This window comes from Palaemon carinicauda, chromosome 4 (genome assembly GCF_036898095.1).
Source record: "Palaemon carinicauda isolate YSFRI2023 chromosome 4, ASM3689809v2, whole genome shotgun sequence".
Taxonomy (NCBI): Eukaryota; Metazoa; Arthropoda; class Malacostraca; order Decapoda; family Palaemonidae; genus Palaemon; species Palaemon carinicauda.
Genome location: NC_090728.1, coordinates 57,664,495 through 57,682,315, shown reverse-complemented (window position 1 = coordinate 57,682,315; position 17,821 = coordinate 57,664,495). Strand labels below are relative to the sequence as shown.

Below are 17,821 nucleotides of genomic sequence, written 5' to 3'. Positions count from 1 at the left end.
GTTCCCACATATCTATGACCATTTTCCATTTGCCTCATTAGTAATTGTCCCATTGATTAACGTTTAACAGAGATAAGTTTTCCCTTACCTTGAAGATGAATATTATCAGATCAAGCTATTGAAAGAAATCAGTTTTCCTCTACTAGTATCATCAGATCAAGCTATTGAAAGAAGTCAGTTTTCCTCTACTAGTATCCTCAGATCAAGCTATTGAAACAAATCAGTTTTCCTTTACCAGTATCATCAGATCAAGCTAGTGAAAGAAGTCAGTTTTCCTCTACTAGTATCCTCAGATCAAGCTATTGAAAGAAATCAGTTTTCCTCTACTAGTATCATCAGATCAAGCTATTGAAAGAAATCAGTTTTCCTCTACTAGTATCCTCAGATCAAGCTATTGAAAGAAATCAGTTTTCCTCTACTAGTATCCTCAGATCAAGCTATTAAGAAAATCTTAAATTACCCAGCAGTGGTACACTGTCAAGCCCCATTGAAAAACAAAATGACAAACTTAGATCTTGTAGTGACAACTGCTTTGACCTTTTTTGCATTAAATCAGTTCACGGTAGATGGTACGTTGTAACGACAGCACTTAAAAGCAAAATAAAGTCTTGAAGACACCAGCTTCCCAAGTTGAAGGCCTTGGCTAAGTTACAGTTCGTCGAATGACTGCAAAAGTCCATGAAGTGCGAATAGATCTTAAGACCCAATTCTTGCAATAGATCTTAAGACCCAATTCTTGCAATAGATCTTAAGACCCAATTCTTGCTGAATATCTTATATGAGAGATGATGAATCTAGAATCAAAATAATAGAAAAAAAAAGGTAGGTGTCTCCATTGGGATCGTAGATTCTGGCAACGTAGCAACATATGTATTTATATATATGTTTAATGTAAACTTATATATGTAAATATATTTTATCCTTCATCACGGAGCCATCAGCCCCAACCTTAAACCACCATTCTGGTTGCTGACAACTGCTATTTTCGAATCATAGGAGCGTTATCCCAAGAGCCCTTTGATGTGGCTGTTCATCTTTGAGCCACAGAAAGGTTCTGCCAGTGATAAATATTTTTAAAAAATGGCAATGACTATCATGATGGACTGTACTAGAGGGCTGTAGATATTAAGTACACTGCACTGAATAACATTATTGCTTCTGCTTCATTGTTCATTTGATATCATTTTGAAGTTTTCTTCTGAAGCAGGACGCCATTAAACTTTGATTATCTGCGGGACGACTGTTGTTCGTTTAGTATTCAAGAAATGCCTTTTCATGAGAATTTAAATGATCAAATGTAATATGTTTTGATTTAAATGCAAGTATTTTTGTACTTGTTTTCGTCACTCAGTACTTTTAAATCTTTATACCTCATAATGAACTTCACTAATACTTTGCCTATTACATACCGAGTCAAAATAATCAATATTGTTTTAAGCTATGTTTAGAGCTCATTATCATTTGTTCTTTATGAAGAAGTGTGATAGACTTAATAGAAGTAAGTCTTCCCTATGAAATCACATTTCCCACGATGGAAACCTTGGCCTTCAAGAGTGTCAGTTCTCCATTAAATCTTGTCTTTCTCTGAACCGTACATTGTGAAGTTTATTTTTTGGGGAGGGGGGCTTGTGTTCACTTAATAGAGTTCTAATAGCTATGATGATTCTAATTTCGAATGGACTTACTAATTTGATAGTTCTCATTTCAAAGGACTTTCTAATTTGAGGATTCTCATTTCAAAGGACTTACTAATTTGATGATTCTCATTTCAAATGGACTTACTAATTTGATAGTTCTCATTTCAAAGGACTAATTTGATGATTCTCATTTCAAATGGACTTACTAATTTGATAGTTCTCATTTCAAAGGACTTACTAATTTGATGATTTTCATTTCAAAGGACTTACTAATTTGATGATTCTCATTTCAAAGGACTTGCTAATTAGATGGTTCTCATTTCAAATGGACTTACTAATTTGATAGTTCTCATTTCAAAGGACTTACTAATTTGATGATTCTCATTTCAAAGGACTTACTAATTTGATGATTCTCATTTCAAAGGACTTACTAATTTGATGATTCTCATTTCAAAGGACTTACTAATTTGATGATTCTCATTTCAAAGGACTTACTAATTTGATGATTTTCATTTCAAAGGACTTGCTAATTTGATGATTTTCATTTCGAATGGACTTGCTTAAGTGATGATTCTGAGTGGATTTTCACTTCAAGGTGACATGTAAGACTTTTCAATGGCCATGCCAGTACTATACAGTGAGAAGAGGTAAAAATAAGTTTCTGGTTGTACAGCTGTTGCACCCAATAAAGATTTTTATGTACAAAATAGCTTGGCTAAACTTCCATCAGAGGTTTTGGTCACTTTTATTTGCATGGTATTACCGAGATTTACTAAGAAAAAAACCAAACCCTTAATATAGAAATGGGAATACTATGTGACTCTGGAGCTATGAATGACTTGCTTGCAGAATTTGGATATTATTGAGGTTCCATTAAATATTCAACTACTGAATAATCTACGAGAAAAGGATAGTGAGACGGGTTGCTGAAATTTGAGCACTTGGAGGAAAGAGGAGGGATAGTTGGAAAGAACCAAGTTGAGGATGGTAATATGGATTGCTGGAATATCACTACTGGAAAGTAGGGAGAGTCATGATGAAGAAATCGATTGCTGGAATATCACTACTGGAAAGTAGGGAGAGTGAAGATAAAGAAATCCATTGCTGGAATATCACTACTGGAAAAGAGGGAGAGTCAAAATAAAGAAATCCATTGCTGGAATATCACTACTAGAAAGTAGGGAGAGTCAAGATAAAGAAATCCATTGCTGGAATATCACTACTGGAAAGGAGGGAAAGTCAAGATGAAGAAATCGATTGCTGGAATATCACTACTGGAAAGGAGGGAGAGTCAAGATGAAGAAATCCATTGCTGGAATACCACTACTGGAAAGGATGGGGAGTCATGATAAAGAAATCCATTGCTGGAATATCACTACTGGAAAGGAGGGAGAGTCAAGATAGAAAAAAAATCGATTGCTGGAATATCACTACTGGAAAGTAGGGAGAGTCAAGATAAAGAAATCGATTGCTGGAATATCACTACTGGAAAGGAGGGAGAGTCATGATAAAGAAATCCATTGCTGGAATATCACGACTGGAAAGGAAGGAGAGTCAAGATAAAGAAATCCATTGCTGGAATATCACTACTAGAAAGTAGGGAGAGTCAAGATAAAGAAATCCATTGCTGGAATATCACTACTAGAAAAGAGGGAGAGTCATGATAAAGAAATCAATTGCTGGAATAGCACTACTGGAAAGGAGGGAGAGTCATGATAAAGAAATCGATTGCTGGAATATCACTACTGGAAAGGAGGGAGAGTCATGATAAAGAAATCGATTGCTGGAATATCACTACTGGAAAGGAGGGAGAGCCATGATAAAGAAATCGATTGCTGGAATATCACTACTGGAAAGGAGGGAAAGTCAAGATGAAGAAATCGATTGCTGGAATATCACTACTGGAAAAGAGGGAGAGTCAAAATAAAGAAATCCATTGCTGGAATATCACTACTAGAAAGTAGGGAGAGTCAAGATAAAGAAATCCATTGCTGGAATATCACTACTGGAAAGGAGGGAAAGTCAAGATGAAGAAATCGATTGCTGGAATATCACTACTGGAAAGGAGGGAAAGTCAAGATGAAGAAATCGATTGCTGGAATTATCATAGCAAATAAAGGAGCTTGATTTATCAGTTTGTAATTAAAGAGGGGAATAGGTAAGGAATAGCTAACGATCGTAGAATATATCCTTGAAATGTAACAGATGTTAAAGGACTGTTGACAATTATCATCCTTAACTCTTCAGAAACTCCTGAACATTTTAATTCTAAAAGGAAATATTTTTGAAGTTCTTAGAAGTTTCTATCACAGCCAAGTGTTTCGTATTTCTCATCTCAAGAATGAAGTAGATTTAATCTTCACAAACGAAAACATCTCGTTTTAGTATCAATAAAACTTCATAATTGCAAATTACAACAGTCCAGGAATTAAACACCTGGATTCATCGTGAAAACACCCACAGGAAGACATGATATTTCCTAGTACATATGAGTTTGAATCTCTCTCTCTCTCTCTCTCTCTCTCTCTCTCTCTCTCTCTCTCTCTCTCTCTCTCATCTTGCCAAGTTTCATTTTTGATAGGCTCTGCAAAGTTCAATGAAAGTAAGGTCAAACAAACTGGATAACTAAAGATTGTTCTCGTATGAACTATTATTTGCTAATATAAAAAGGAAATCACACAATTTACCTTTGAAATTAATTTAGTCTTTTTTTTATAAGGGTCGTAGAAAATTTTGGTCACGCAATTTTTTATATTGGCAACTATCAAGAGTTTCCCAAGGAATATTCCATGTCACATTAAAGAATGCTGTACATTCAAATGTATAATCACATTATTCGCTTGTCCTACTTCTAAACTTAGATTTTATATATATATATATATATATATATATATATATATATATATATATATATATATATATATATATATATATAAAATTTCATTATCTCTTAATAGTAATTTTAGTGGCACACATGGAGAAGTATTGTATGAAATAAGAAGTGTTTCAATTTCCAAAAAGTAATATGTTTGCATATCTATATCTATATATATATATATATATATATATATATATATATATATATATATATATATATATATCCTTTGTACAACAATACACTATGATAACATTAAGTTGTAATTCATCTTTCGTTGAGGTCTATATTTTGATAAATCCTATTAATCCCTATTGTTATTCTCAAGATATTCTATGTCATCACAAACTGATTGTTACTACTGACACTTTTAAATTTCCTGATATCATCCTCTCATTGTCATATTCATAGTCATTGTTAAACCTCATTGTTATTCTTCTCACCAATCCCCCTCGTATATAATGTCTGAAAGCATGTAATCACCATATCTCATGATTAAATGATGAGGTAGGCCCGGATTTTTTCACCATCTTCACCATAACTTCATACACAAGTGGTCGTTTTTGTGGGTCTCAAGACTTAGAGGGCGCTTAAGGTGTAGTTTACTGAGTTGGTATTGTTAATAAATGATAATAAATGATCTAACATTAATGTTAAAACAAAGAGTCTTGACTGAAGGTTATATAATATTGTTTTGCGCTTTCTTGGCCTTACAGATTCTATTCACCTTATATAATAGTAAGAGATGAAAATATATATATAAATAAAAAGAGTATTGCATCACAGTGTATATTGGAGTTGTTACATTAATAATCACTAACAATGGATGAGCTATTTGCGGCTCTCTGAGGCCGCTGAAATAAAAAGTTTTGAATTATATTTTCCTTCCAGTTTTTCACTGAAGTTCAAAGTTCATATTTCTCTTCAGATCTCAAGATGATTTTTATATAGGGTAGGATGTGATTTACAATTTGTGTTTTTGCCTTGCTAACTGCAAGAAACAGTGAGTTTTTACCTCTTGAACAAAATACTCAGCCAGTTAATACAGCTTATGTTATTAATGCAAGCACAAAAAAGGCCATTATGTTTAAGGTTACGAAGCAAATTATATATATATATATATATATATATATATATATATATATATATATATATATATATAAGGCCCTGCACAACCATGGGAGAGATTTATGCTACATTTTGTATCTGGACAAGAATGTTATACCTGTGTGCAAATGTGTATATACACACTCATTGAAAATACACACATATTTAGATTTATATATTGTGTGTGTATTTATATATATATATATATATATATATATATATATATATATATATATATATATATATATATATATATATATATATATATATATATAAAAGCCCATTGCCTCTAGGTAATATTAATATCCTGCAGTGGTAAGTAGACCATAGATCAAGTAGTGTCCTTCCCTTGCAATGACAACCATATGTATTCGTACAAAAAAAAGTATGCAGGAGTAACCTTGAGAGAGCCTTGTAAACAAAACAAATCATCCCTTAAAGATAAACAAATAAAATAGTTCCCTTTTCTTCTCTAGAAAAAAAAAATTTCCCTTCCTGCTGGTATATACTTTTCGTTACTTTAAAGGAAAAAACATGAAATATTGATAAAAAATGTTGTTAACTTTTTGACTGGTTTTTATTCCTGCCTTGTTTAAATAGAGAAAAAAATGTATATGACGTGGTAACATCTATATTTGCCTTGCTATTGTATTAGCTGTAAATATACATTTGATTTGTAATTTCCTCCCCTAAGGCTTTTTCCACAGCTCTGCTGTTATTGTTTGGCAGTGCTTAGTGTTCATAATCATGTTGAAAATACATACATATATATACATATGTGTGTGTTTATATACAGTATATATATACATATATTTATATATATATTTTATTTATTTAATCTTAAATTCATAGATGACACACAGCATTTATCATCCTGGTGCTATTCTTTGCAAATCAATTTTATTTCTTTGTTTTATATTATGATCATGTAGGCGGGCACCGTCGACTTGGCTAAGTATTTATAACCTAATGGAACTTCACAGTACAATTTTATTACTCTGTCCACCGTGTAAATTTTTTTGTTATCCTATGCGTACCTCTTTTCTTCATTCATTGTAAACAATGCTTTTGAAGCCATGGTTATAATGATGATAATAATAATGACTTTTTATTCCTACTATTTGCGCATAGCATGAATCAGACATGTACAGTATATTATATATGTATATCAAATAACTCTATAGTATTAAATTTAGACACCAGGGTATATGTTGTTTCATCATCTCGCAACATTTTCCTATGTAATTACTTGCATATGCATATTAACATATATATATATTTGCACAACATTTGTGCTTGTTAAAGCTTAATTTCTACACAAGGTTTGCAATAAAGTTTGCTCAAAAATATTATTGTGGTTTTATTTTATTGTATTCCCAAGATTTGCGGCTACACTAGAAAACTTGACAAGAATTTTATTTACACTTGCTGGACATAAATTTATATTTTCCAAACTATTCATCATAAAACTTTAAAAAGACAAAAAAAAAGAAAAATTGACAGATGCAGTAGGCAATAACATAATTCAGCAATAACTAATTGGTGCTCCAGGGAGAATTTGTTAGACTGAATGAAGTACCATGCATTGTTTAGTATTTCTTTTTTGCTATGAAACTGAAACAATAAATAATTTTTAAAGCATTGAAGACGTCATAGTTCCATACTCTTGTAAGACATAAAAGGCAAACTAAGACGTAATCTTTTAGTACTCATAGCCTAAAGCTATCCCAGAGACAGGCATTCTCAAGTACCTTGCTTGCTTTTAGATTGCCTGTCCCTTGCGCCCAAGCACAGGCCCTTGCAAATCTGCAGGCCGTAGTATTCTCTAGTATATGTTAACAATGTGCCCAGTGCGATCTCTAATGAAAAGGGAAAGTATTATTGCTATAACTATTAATTAACATGTTTGGAAATTCTTGTAAAACAAGCCAATAGAGGCCAAAAGTTTGTTGAGCAAGCTTTCACAAAATAGAAGACCCATATGGTACAAAAGAGGAAACAGTAAAGAAAACAGCCGTTAAATAGCAAATTGAGATATAACAACAAACAACCTCAATATATATACAAGCATACACAGTAATATAAGGCAGAAATTATGGAATGGTGGATTGTCTTTCAACCAATATTTTTAAAAAATCCTAAAATTACAGTAGTAATATTCATTTGTCTATTGCTACGGTAAGATTTCTTCACGCGGTTACATTATATGGAAAGAAACAAATCTGTTACAGGTTGGTAGGACATTATAGGTGTTGATGTTATATAAAAGCAAGGAGAACGCACTAGTTTTTACTGCGCAGTGGAAGTTCCGTGTCGAAGCAGGCAGTGAAAATGGCCGGACAGGATATCTGCCCGTGGTAGTACGAGTCATTGTTACCATTGAAGTGAAGACGATATCTACTTTGATGAAAGCATGTCTAAAAGATAAAGATTCGGCGTGTCATCGGAACAGACGTCCAGAAATGAAAATACTGTAGTGTATGACATATCGTAACCTCTACAGTTATTAGAAGCATTGTTTTTCTGGAAACGTCGTTGATATTAAAAATTTTAAGAATGGTGTGAAGTTAGCCGTAACACCAGAATATTCAAACCTATTCAGAATCATTGAGGATGTTATTCACTATACATCACTAACCAATCTTTGCAAGATATTTGACGATACTATCAGAAACTGTAATTCGCATTAGGAGTGACACTAGATCTAACAAGAGTAGCATCACCTGCATAACATACTTCCTTTCATCTTAGTGATTAGATCAGCAGTCATGTAACTAGTTCAAATAAAAGATTTCTTCTACACAAACCTAAGGAATATTAGAAACGACAGAGCTAAGGCAACATCAATAACTCAATGCTGTGGGCCAGCGAGAAACCTAAACGAGAGTAACTTCTGTTATGTTTAGCTGTCAACCAGGTAAAAGGCATAACTTGAATCAGTTGTCAAAATTCTTGAAGATGTTGTGACGGGCCGAGAGAAGGTTGTGACTCAAAGACAGGATGAAAGCAACTGAGTGAGTTTGATTGAACACTCTCCTTTATATACAAAAGCTCAAGGCAACAGGAATTTTCCTGTTCAAAATCTACACCGTTACTATTGAGAAAAACAGACATGTTTATTCAGGTTCTTTTTAGTGCGAGGGAAGAGCGAAGATACAAGCATAATATATACACAAAATGAACTATGTACGATCGTGTGACACACGGTTGGTACAATGTAATTGATTGTATCCAAACTGGCTTCTTAGAGCCTGCTTGTTTCCATATCCCTACAGGCTTGTCATGAAACAGGTGTGCAGAAATAAGTGCTAATATATAGGTTTTAAGAGGAACTGCTCGTTAACCATAGAGGAATTATCAAGGTTTGGAATAATAGTTGCAATCCTGTTTATATAATATAAAGCCTTCAGAATGCGTTTCATAATGATATCCGATTTTTATAATGGAAATTAATATATAAATATGAAAAAAAACGGTTTTACCAGATTAAACGGTCCAAGCCAGGCAATAGGCAAAGGCAGACGAACGTATAAATTGGGCCAGACGACGGACAGAGGGCAAAATTGGTAACATTGTCTGCCCGCCGTGCATTTGCTACTCGTGTGGAAGGGCCTTAGTGGCAATTATATAATGTTGCTGTCAAGGTTGCGATAAACTCCAAATTCATTGGATACAGACGCCAGATCAAGCAGATAATGAATATAAGCCCATAAACTTCTTTACAGGATTTGAACTCAAGATGAAGAATGAGTGGAAAACAATTTGGACTGATATGTAATTGAATGAGAAAATTTACATTACCTGAAGGATGTCACAGAGAAAGAGGAAGATGGAGAACAGAAGAGTGGAAAAGAATATAAAAACATCCACTACCTATTTAGTAATGATCATAAATCTCAGTCTATATAGCTTACGAAGCTATATAGACTGAGGTTAGATTATCTTATTTTACTGAATCCTACCATCTTCGTGAACCCTTTCAACACCTGGTTTTCTCCTCTGGATAGACAGTTCCTAACTGTTGTTTCATGGCGTCATGCTCCAATTTCAGAGCGTTCAGCTCTTTGTTGATGTCGTGTTGTTCCTTCAGTAACACCTCCAGCGTCTTCTTCAGCACCACAGAGCTGTCGTTGTTTAGTTCACCGTTCCTCCTTTCCTCGTCACTATCCTTTGCCCAGGATGTGCTAATGCTTGGTCTTAAAGCTGAAGAAGAGAAGCCATTTCAGAGGTTAAATTTCTACAGCAAGATCATATTTGATTTTTTTCTTGTAAACATATTAATCAAAGATTTATCCCTACTCTCTTTACTTTAGAGAGCTTAGTTTTACTCATATTCATTTCAGTCCTACATTAGTACTTTCTCTATTCGAATCTTCTATCATCATTTGAATAATTTTGTTCGCTATTCAAAAAATCAAATTAGAACCGATCAGATAATTAAGGCTGTAGTCATGTCAAAGATAATGAAATATTGTTGAACATTGTGAATTATATTCAACACGTAAAGGTATTGCACAATATTACAAATAAGTATACATCTTGCTGCTCTAGAAATACAAAAGGACTAAACGATTATCAGTAGCTTCTTAGAATTGTGATTTGTATTATTATATTTTTCAAGTTATACTTAGCCAAAATAAGATGTACTCTTGGACACATGAATTTCTGGTACACCTCACTCTGAGGAAGTGCACTCAGCCACGCCCTTTCTGCGCGGCGAGTTTCTGTGTCTAGCCCAGCCCATTACCTCTATTTGCTCTCCCTACACTAGCTTTTTGGTTACTCACAGCTAAGTAAGGGTATATCAGGGTGTAGGTCTCCATAGTAATGTATACCAGAGATTCCTGTGTACAACTGTGTTTCACACCTCACTCTGAGGAAGTGTACCTAACTACACGCTTACTGCCCGGCTAGTTTCTGTGTCTAGCCCAGCCCATCACCTCTATTTGCTCTCCCTACACTAGCTTTTTGGTTACTCACAGCTAAGTAAGGGTATAACAGGGTGTAGGTCTCCATAGTAATGTATACCAGTGACAACTGTGTACAACTGTGCTTCTCCACAATTAATAATCCTGGTATACATGATCCTATTTTCATACTCTGTTTTGCTTTGCACTCCAAAACTGAGAGATGAATGTTAATTATCTTATAATGTGATCAAATAAACAGTAAATTAAGTTATCCATTCTTTATACTTACAATTCCTGTTGGAATTATTAAGTACTGTTTTCTTCTTTTGGTTCTCCTCATCATTTTCTTCCTCCAATGACCGCCGCTTGAACACGACAATCAGGAGATCCACGAGTAATTCCAGCAATTCCAGGATTGTTACGAAGGACATTCCAATGAATAGGCCCATGAACCCTCCGACGTTACTGAGCAGCAAATCCCACTGGAGGAAAAAGAAATACATTGTTAATTGAGAGGGAAATAGATTGTCATTTGAGATGGAAATAAGGGGAACAGGTTGTCATTTGAGATGGAAATAAGGGAAATAGATTGTCATTTGAAGTTGAAATAAGGAAAATAGATTGTCATTTGAAATAGACATACATTGTTAGTTGAGAGAGAAATAGATTGTCATTTTAGATGGAAATAATGGAAATAAATTGTCATTTGAGATGGAAATAAGGGAATCAGGTTGTCATTTGAGATGGAAATAACAGAAAAAAGATTGTCATATGAGATGGAAATACATTGTTAGTTGAGAGGGAAATAGGTTGTCATTTGAGATGGAAATAAAGGAAATAGATTGTCATTTGAGATGGAAATAAGGGAAATAGATTGTCATTTGAGATGAAATTACATTGTTAGTTGAGAGGGAAATAGTTTGTCATTTGAGATGAAAATACATTGTTAGTTTAGAGAGAAATAATTGTCATTTGAGATGGAAGTAAGGGAAATAGATTGTCATTTGAGAGGGAAATTCATTATTAGTTGAGAGGGAAATAGATTGTCATTTGAGATGGAAATACATTGTTAGTTGAGAGGGAAATAGATTGTCATTTGAGATGGAAATACATTGTTAGTTGAGAGGGAAATAGATTGTCATTTGAGATGGAAATACATTGTTAGTTGAGAGGGAAATAGATTGTCATTGGAGATGGAAATACATTGTTAGTTGAGAGGGAAATAGATTGTCATTGGAGATGGAAATACATTGTTAGTTGAGAGGGAAATAGATTGTCATTGGAGATTAAAATACATTGTTAGTTGAGAGGGAAATAGGTTGTCATTTGAGATGGAAATAAGGGAAATAGATTGTCATTTGAGATGGAAATAATGGAAATAGATTGTCATTTGAGATGGAAATAACAAAAATAGATTGTCCTATGAGATGGAAATACATTGTTAGTTGAGAGGGAAATAGATTGTCATTTGAGATGGAAATACATTGTTAGTTGAGAGGGAAATAGATTGTCATTTGAGATGGAAATACATTGTTAGTTGAGAGGGAAATAGATTGTCATTGGAGATGGAAATACATTGTTAGTTGAGAGGGAAATAGATTGTCATTGGAGATTAAAATACATTGTTAGTTGAGAGGGAAATAGATTGTCATTGGAGATTAAAATACATTGTTAGTTGAGAGGGAAATAGATTGTCATTTGAGATGGAAATACATTGCTAGTTGAGAGGGAAATTATTGTCATTTTAGATGAAAATACATTGTTAGCTGAGAGGGAAATAGATTGTCATTTGAGATGGAAATACATTGTTAGTTGAGAGGGAAATACATTGTCATTTGAGATGGAAATACATTGTTAGCTGAGAGGGAAATAGATTGTCATTTGAGATGAAAATACATTGTTAGTTGAGAGGGAAATATATTGTCATTTGAGATGGAAATACATTGTTAGTTGAGCGGGAAATAGATTGTCATTTGAGATGGAAATACATTGTTAGTTGAGAGGGAAATAGATTGTCATTTGAGATGTAAATACATTGTTAGTTGAGAGATAAATAGATTGTCATTTGAGATGGAAATACATTGTCATTTGAGATGGAAATACATGTCAGTTGAGAGGGAAATACATTGTTAATTGAGAGGGAAATAGATTGTCATTTGAGACGGAAATACATAGTTAGTTGAGAGGGAAATAGATTTTCATTTGAGATGGAAATACATTGCCAGTTGAAAAGGCAATAGACTGTCGTTTGAGATGGAAATACATTGTTAGTTGAGAGGGAAATAGATTGTTAGTCTAGTTGAGTTGGAATAATTTGAAATTTGAAATGGAAATACAATATTGGTTAAGTTGAAGTACATAGCATTTTCTGAAAGTTGATAAAAAAGGAAAATGAACTATAAATCTTCATCTCTTAAGGCCCATACATTTGAACTGTAAAACTGATTTCATACAAGAATGTAAATTCAATCAAGCAAAGGTGTTTTAAAGAATATTATCTTAATTAAAGATAAGAACTTAGATATAGAAAAGTACTTACCGTGTATGTGGGACTCTCACTAATCACTTCGTATGACATAGATTCCAGGTAGATTTCCAGATTGACCATTTCCATGTCACTGGAATTGGAAAAATGGCGGTCATTAAGACGAAATATATCGTATTGGAATAAAAAAATAGCTAGGTAATACTACCTTGGGGAGTCTCTTTAGTTCGTTGGGACAGAAAGTTTAAAATTTCAAAAGTTATAACTGAAAACCACACTTTAAAAGGGGAAAAAACAGAAGAATACCACCTAAGCTAAGGCTCCCTACCTAACCTAACCTTGGAGCCATATCCTTACTTACTTAGCTACCTGGGGCTACGCCCCACCCCCGCCCTCCCTCCTTAGACTACCATATCCTTAGCTTCCCCTAAGACTAAGTCTCAACTCTGTTTGTGCCTCCCAACCAGCTTCACTCCTGACAAGGCAACACTAATTCATATTTCTTAGATCATAAAAACTATTAAAAAATAGTGTTTCAGCCAAAATAAACAAATTTTCAATAATAGAAAATGGTTACGCCTGTCACAACGAACTATTTTTACCTCCTACCATGTTAAGATTTTGTTCCAGGGGGAGGGAAAAAAAAAAGAAAAAAAAATTGAAAAAAAAAATTTGAGACAGACTTTCAGATTCCAGTTTGGGTCACCTATATGAGAAGAAATTCATCGCAATTGAAATTTTTGCTAACGCCCAAGGAGCCCAGGCAGTAAATTTGGCAAAAGTGTCATTCCTGTCTTTGGCGACCGGTATAGAAAACAGTTGACTCTTAACTGTTAAGACATTCACATTGTAGAACTATAGTCCATTTCTTTTAGCGATGCAGATTTGCACCGACTCGCGGCGGTGCCCTTTTAGCTCGGAAAGGTTTCCGGATCGCTGATTGATTATTGCACCGAGTCGTGGCGGTGCCTTTTAGCTCGGAAAAGTTTCCTGATCGCTGATTGGTTAGAATTATCTTGTCCAACCAATCAGCGATCCGGAAACTTTTTCCGAGCTAAAAGGGCACCGCTGCGAGTCGGTGCAAATATGCATCGCTAAAAGAAATGGACTATAGTGGTAATGGCAATAAAACACTGATTAAAGACATTAGATTATAACCATTAATGTATGGGAGAGGGACATACAATGGTCATTTGCTCAAAATCCGTTTTTTTTTGGGGGGCTTGGTTATGTCGTCCTGATGGAAGCTTACCAGAGAATTAACTTGAAAGTACTATATCTGTGGTTTTGTATAAGTGCCTTTACTTTGAATGAGTTCCTTATATGGTCTCTTAGACCCTTATATATATTATTATTATTATTATTACTATCCAAGCTACAACCCTAGTTGGAAAAGCAAGATGCTATAAGCCCAGGGGCTCCAACAGGGAAAAATAGCCCAGTGAGGAAAGGAAATAAGGAAATAAATAAATGAAGAGAACAAATTAACAATAAATCATTCTAAAATAAGTAACAACGTCAAAACAGACATGTCATATATAAAAACTATTAACAACATCAAAAACAAATATGTCATAAATAAACTATAAAAAGACTCATGTCCGCCTGGTCAACAAAAAAGCATTTGCTCCAACTTTGAACTTTTGAAGTTCTACTGATTCAACCACCCGATTAGGAAGATCATTCCACAACTTGGTAACAGCTGGAATAAAACTTCTAGAGTACTGCGTAGTATTGAGCCTCGTGATGGAGAAGGCCTGGCTATTAGAATTAACTGCCTGGCTAGTAGTACGAATAGGATAGAATTGTCCAGGAACATACAATAAATTTTGCCGAAATTGTAGTTGCCTACATACTGTACTTTGGAAGAGAGAATACTCACTTAGAGCACAGAGCCTTTACAGCTTTCCTGTCGCGATGCAAGTTAGTGTAGTACTGGGGATTTATCTTGCTTGATGTCACTTGCGTGTTGAATCTCACTTCGCTGTTCATAAATAGAATAAAAAGGAAATATAGTTTTCATCTTTAACTTTCTCAGAGTTTCTTCTTCTTTATCTTTCACTTATTTTATAACAATTAACTGTTATTGTATTTCATTTATGATAAATTATGTTTTTTTTTTTTTTTTTTTTTTTTTTGTGTGATAACCGATAGTTTCTTTTGGTGATAAATGATAGCTTCTTTTGGTGATAAATTACAGATTCTTGTATTGATAATTGATAGCTTTTTGTGGTGATAAATGATAGCTTCTTGCTCTCTATAGGTATAGGTAAATTACCAAATTAATATGAAGTAATATTATATATATGTATGTATGTATATATATATATATATATATATATATATATATATATATGTATGTATATATATATATATATATATATATATACATGTGTATTCTAGAGCTGATTATTGCATTTTGAATTTGTTGGTTAGTGAACTTCATATGAATTACCACCCTCATCCAAAAGAGACATTATTAATAATAATAATAATAGAAATAATAATAATAATATTTGCAAACCTGCAGGCTTCGTTACATCCACAATCCAGATATCCACCGAGGTAATCACGAGAGACCATGTCCATGCAGATCTCTGTAGAAAACGGGAAAAACAATAATATTACTAATGGCGTGAACACTAGGTGGGACTAGAAGGCGCATCAGGCAACTGACCCTTTAATGTAGGAATAACGTTGGGAAAGAAGAATAGTTCTTCAGATCTTTCTCGTGTACGTTTTGTTTTTCAATCAATGGCTCTAACAGATTAATAGAATTCTTCTTCACACAAGGGGTTAACCACTGCACTGTAATTGTTCAGTGGCTACTTTCCTCTTGGTAAGGGTAGAAGAGACTCTTCAGTTATGGTAAGCAGCTCTTCTAGGAGAAGGACACTCCAAAATCAAACCATTGTTCTCTAGTCTTGGGCAGTGCCATAACCTCTGTACCATGGTCTTCCACTGTCTTGGGTTAGAGTTCTCGTGTTTGAAGGTACAGTCGGGCACACTTCTATCTAGTTTCTCTTCCTCTTGTTTTGCTAAAGTTTTTTTTTATAGTTTTTATAGGAAATATTTATTTTGATGTTGCTGTACTTAAAATATTTTACTTTTCTTTATTTCCTTTCCTCACTGGGCTATTTTCCCTGTTGGGGCCCCTGGGCTTATAGCATCCTGCTTTTCCAACTAGGGTTGTAGCTTGGCATTTAATAATAGTAATAATAATAATAATGTAACCGATTCTCAGTTGTAGTGGTTAGTTTGTACTATAGATTATTCTAATTTTGTGATCAAATGAAGTATATACTGAACAGTTGAAAAACACCTTTTGAAGTAGTTTAAATCAATGCGTTAAATATGTCTCAGAAATTAACATGTACTCATACTATACAGACTAAGTGAAGCTTGAATTTGCATTAGTAATATCGCCAATATCGCAATTATTATTAGCAGTGCCATTAGCAACAGTCATATCAATAAATATTTCAATGGTAAAAATTGCTTGTCAAATATACACTAAGGTGGCTAAACATATTTGCCTATGCGAAAAGAAACAAGACTTACTAAAGAGTTAAACGAAAAACATTATTTTCCTATGTAAAATATGCAAAAGGAACAAGACTTACTAAAGAGTTAAACAAGAAATTATATTTGCCTATGCAAAAAGAAACAGGAATTACTGAAGAGGAAAACAATAAACAATATTTGCCTATGCAAAAAGAAACAAGACTTACTAAAGAGGAAAACAAGAAACAATATGAATCCTTACTAAAGAGGAAAACTAGAAACAGTATGAATCCTTGCTGTCCCTTGGTTGTTTACTAAACATATTTGCCTACGCAAAAACAAACAAGAATTACTAAAGAGGAAAACAAGAAACAATATTTGCCTATGCAAAATAGGCAAAAGGAACAAGACTTACTAAGAGGAAAACAAGAAACAATATTTGCCTTTGCAAAATATGCAAAAAGAAATTAGGACTTATTAAAGAGGAAAACAAGAAACAATATGAATCCTTGCTGCCCTCTGGTTGTTTACTAAACATATTTCCCTATTCAAAAACAAACAAAACTTACTAAAGAGTAATACAAGAAACAAAATGAATCCTTATTGTCTCCTTGTTGTTTACTAAACATATTTCCCTATTCAAGAACAAACAAGACTTACTAAAGAGGAAAACAAGAAACAAAATGAATCCTTACTGTCCCCTGGTTGTTTACTAAACATATTTCCCTATTCAAGAACAAACAAGACTTACTAAAGAGGAAAACAAGAAACAAAATGAATCCTTACTGTCCCTGGGTTATTTACTAAACATATTTCCCTATTCAAGAACAAACAAGGCTTACTAAAGAGGAAAACAAGAAGACTTACTAAAGAGGAAAACAAGAAACAAAATGAATCCTTACTGTCTCCGGGCTGTTTACTAAACATATTTCCCTATTCAAGAACAAACAAGACTTACTAAAGAGGAAAACAAGAAGACTTATCAAAGAGGAAAACAAGAAACAAAATGAATCCTTACTGTCCCCGGGTTGTTTACTGAACATATTTCCCTTTTCAGAAACAAACATGACTTACTAAAGAGGAAAACAAGAAGACTTACTAAAGAGGAAAACAAGAAGACTTACTAAAGAGGAAAACAAAAAACAAAATGAATCCTTACTGTCCCCTGGTTGTTTACTGAACATATTTCCCTTATCAGAAACAAAAAAGACTTACTAAAGAGGAAAACAAGAAGACTTATTAAAGAGGAAAACAAGAAACAAAATGAATCCTTACTGTCCCCGGGTTGTTTACTAAACATATT

At 33.7% G+C, this 17,821-nt stretch overlaps 1 protein-coding gene across 1 annotated transcript in view; it reads right to left on the bottom strand.

Moving 5' to 3' along the window:
- Positions 1-9,550: 9,550 nt before the first annotated feature.
- Positions 9,551-17,821, bottom strand: part of LOC137639093 (uncharacterized) — a 59,269-nt gene continuing 50,998 nt past the window's right edge. The window contains exons 22-26 of the mRNA XM_068371416.1: positions 15,539-15,611; positions 14,897-14,998; positions 13,069-13,147; positions 10,819-11,011; positions 9,551-9,822 (exon numbers count right to left, since the gene is read on the bottom strand). Of these exons, the coding sequence (XP_068227517.1) occupies positions 9,599-9,822; positions 10,819-11,011; positions 13,069-13,147; positions 14,897-14,998; positions 15,539-15,611 (671 nt within the window). The 3' untranslated portion in view covers positions 9,551-9,598. The remainder of the gene's footprint in view (positions 9,823-10,818; positions 11,012-13,068; positions 13,148-14,896; positions 14,999-15,538; positions 15,612-17,821) is intronic.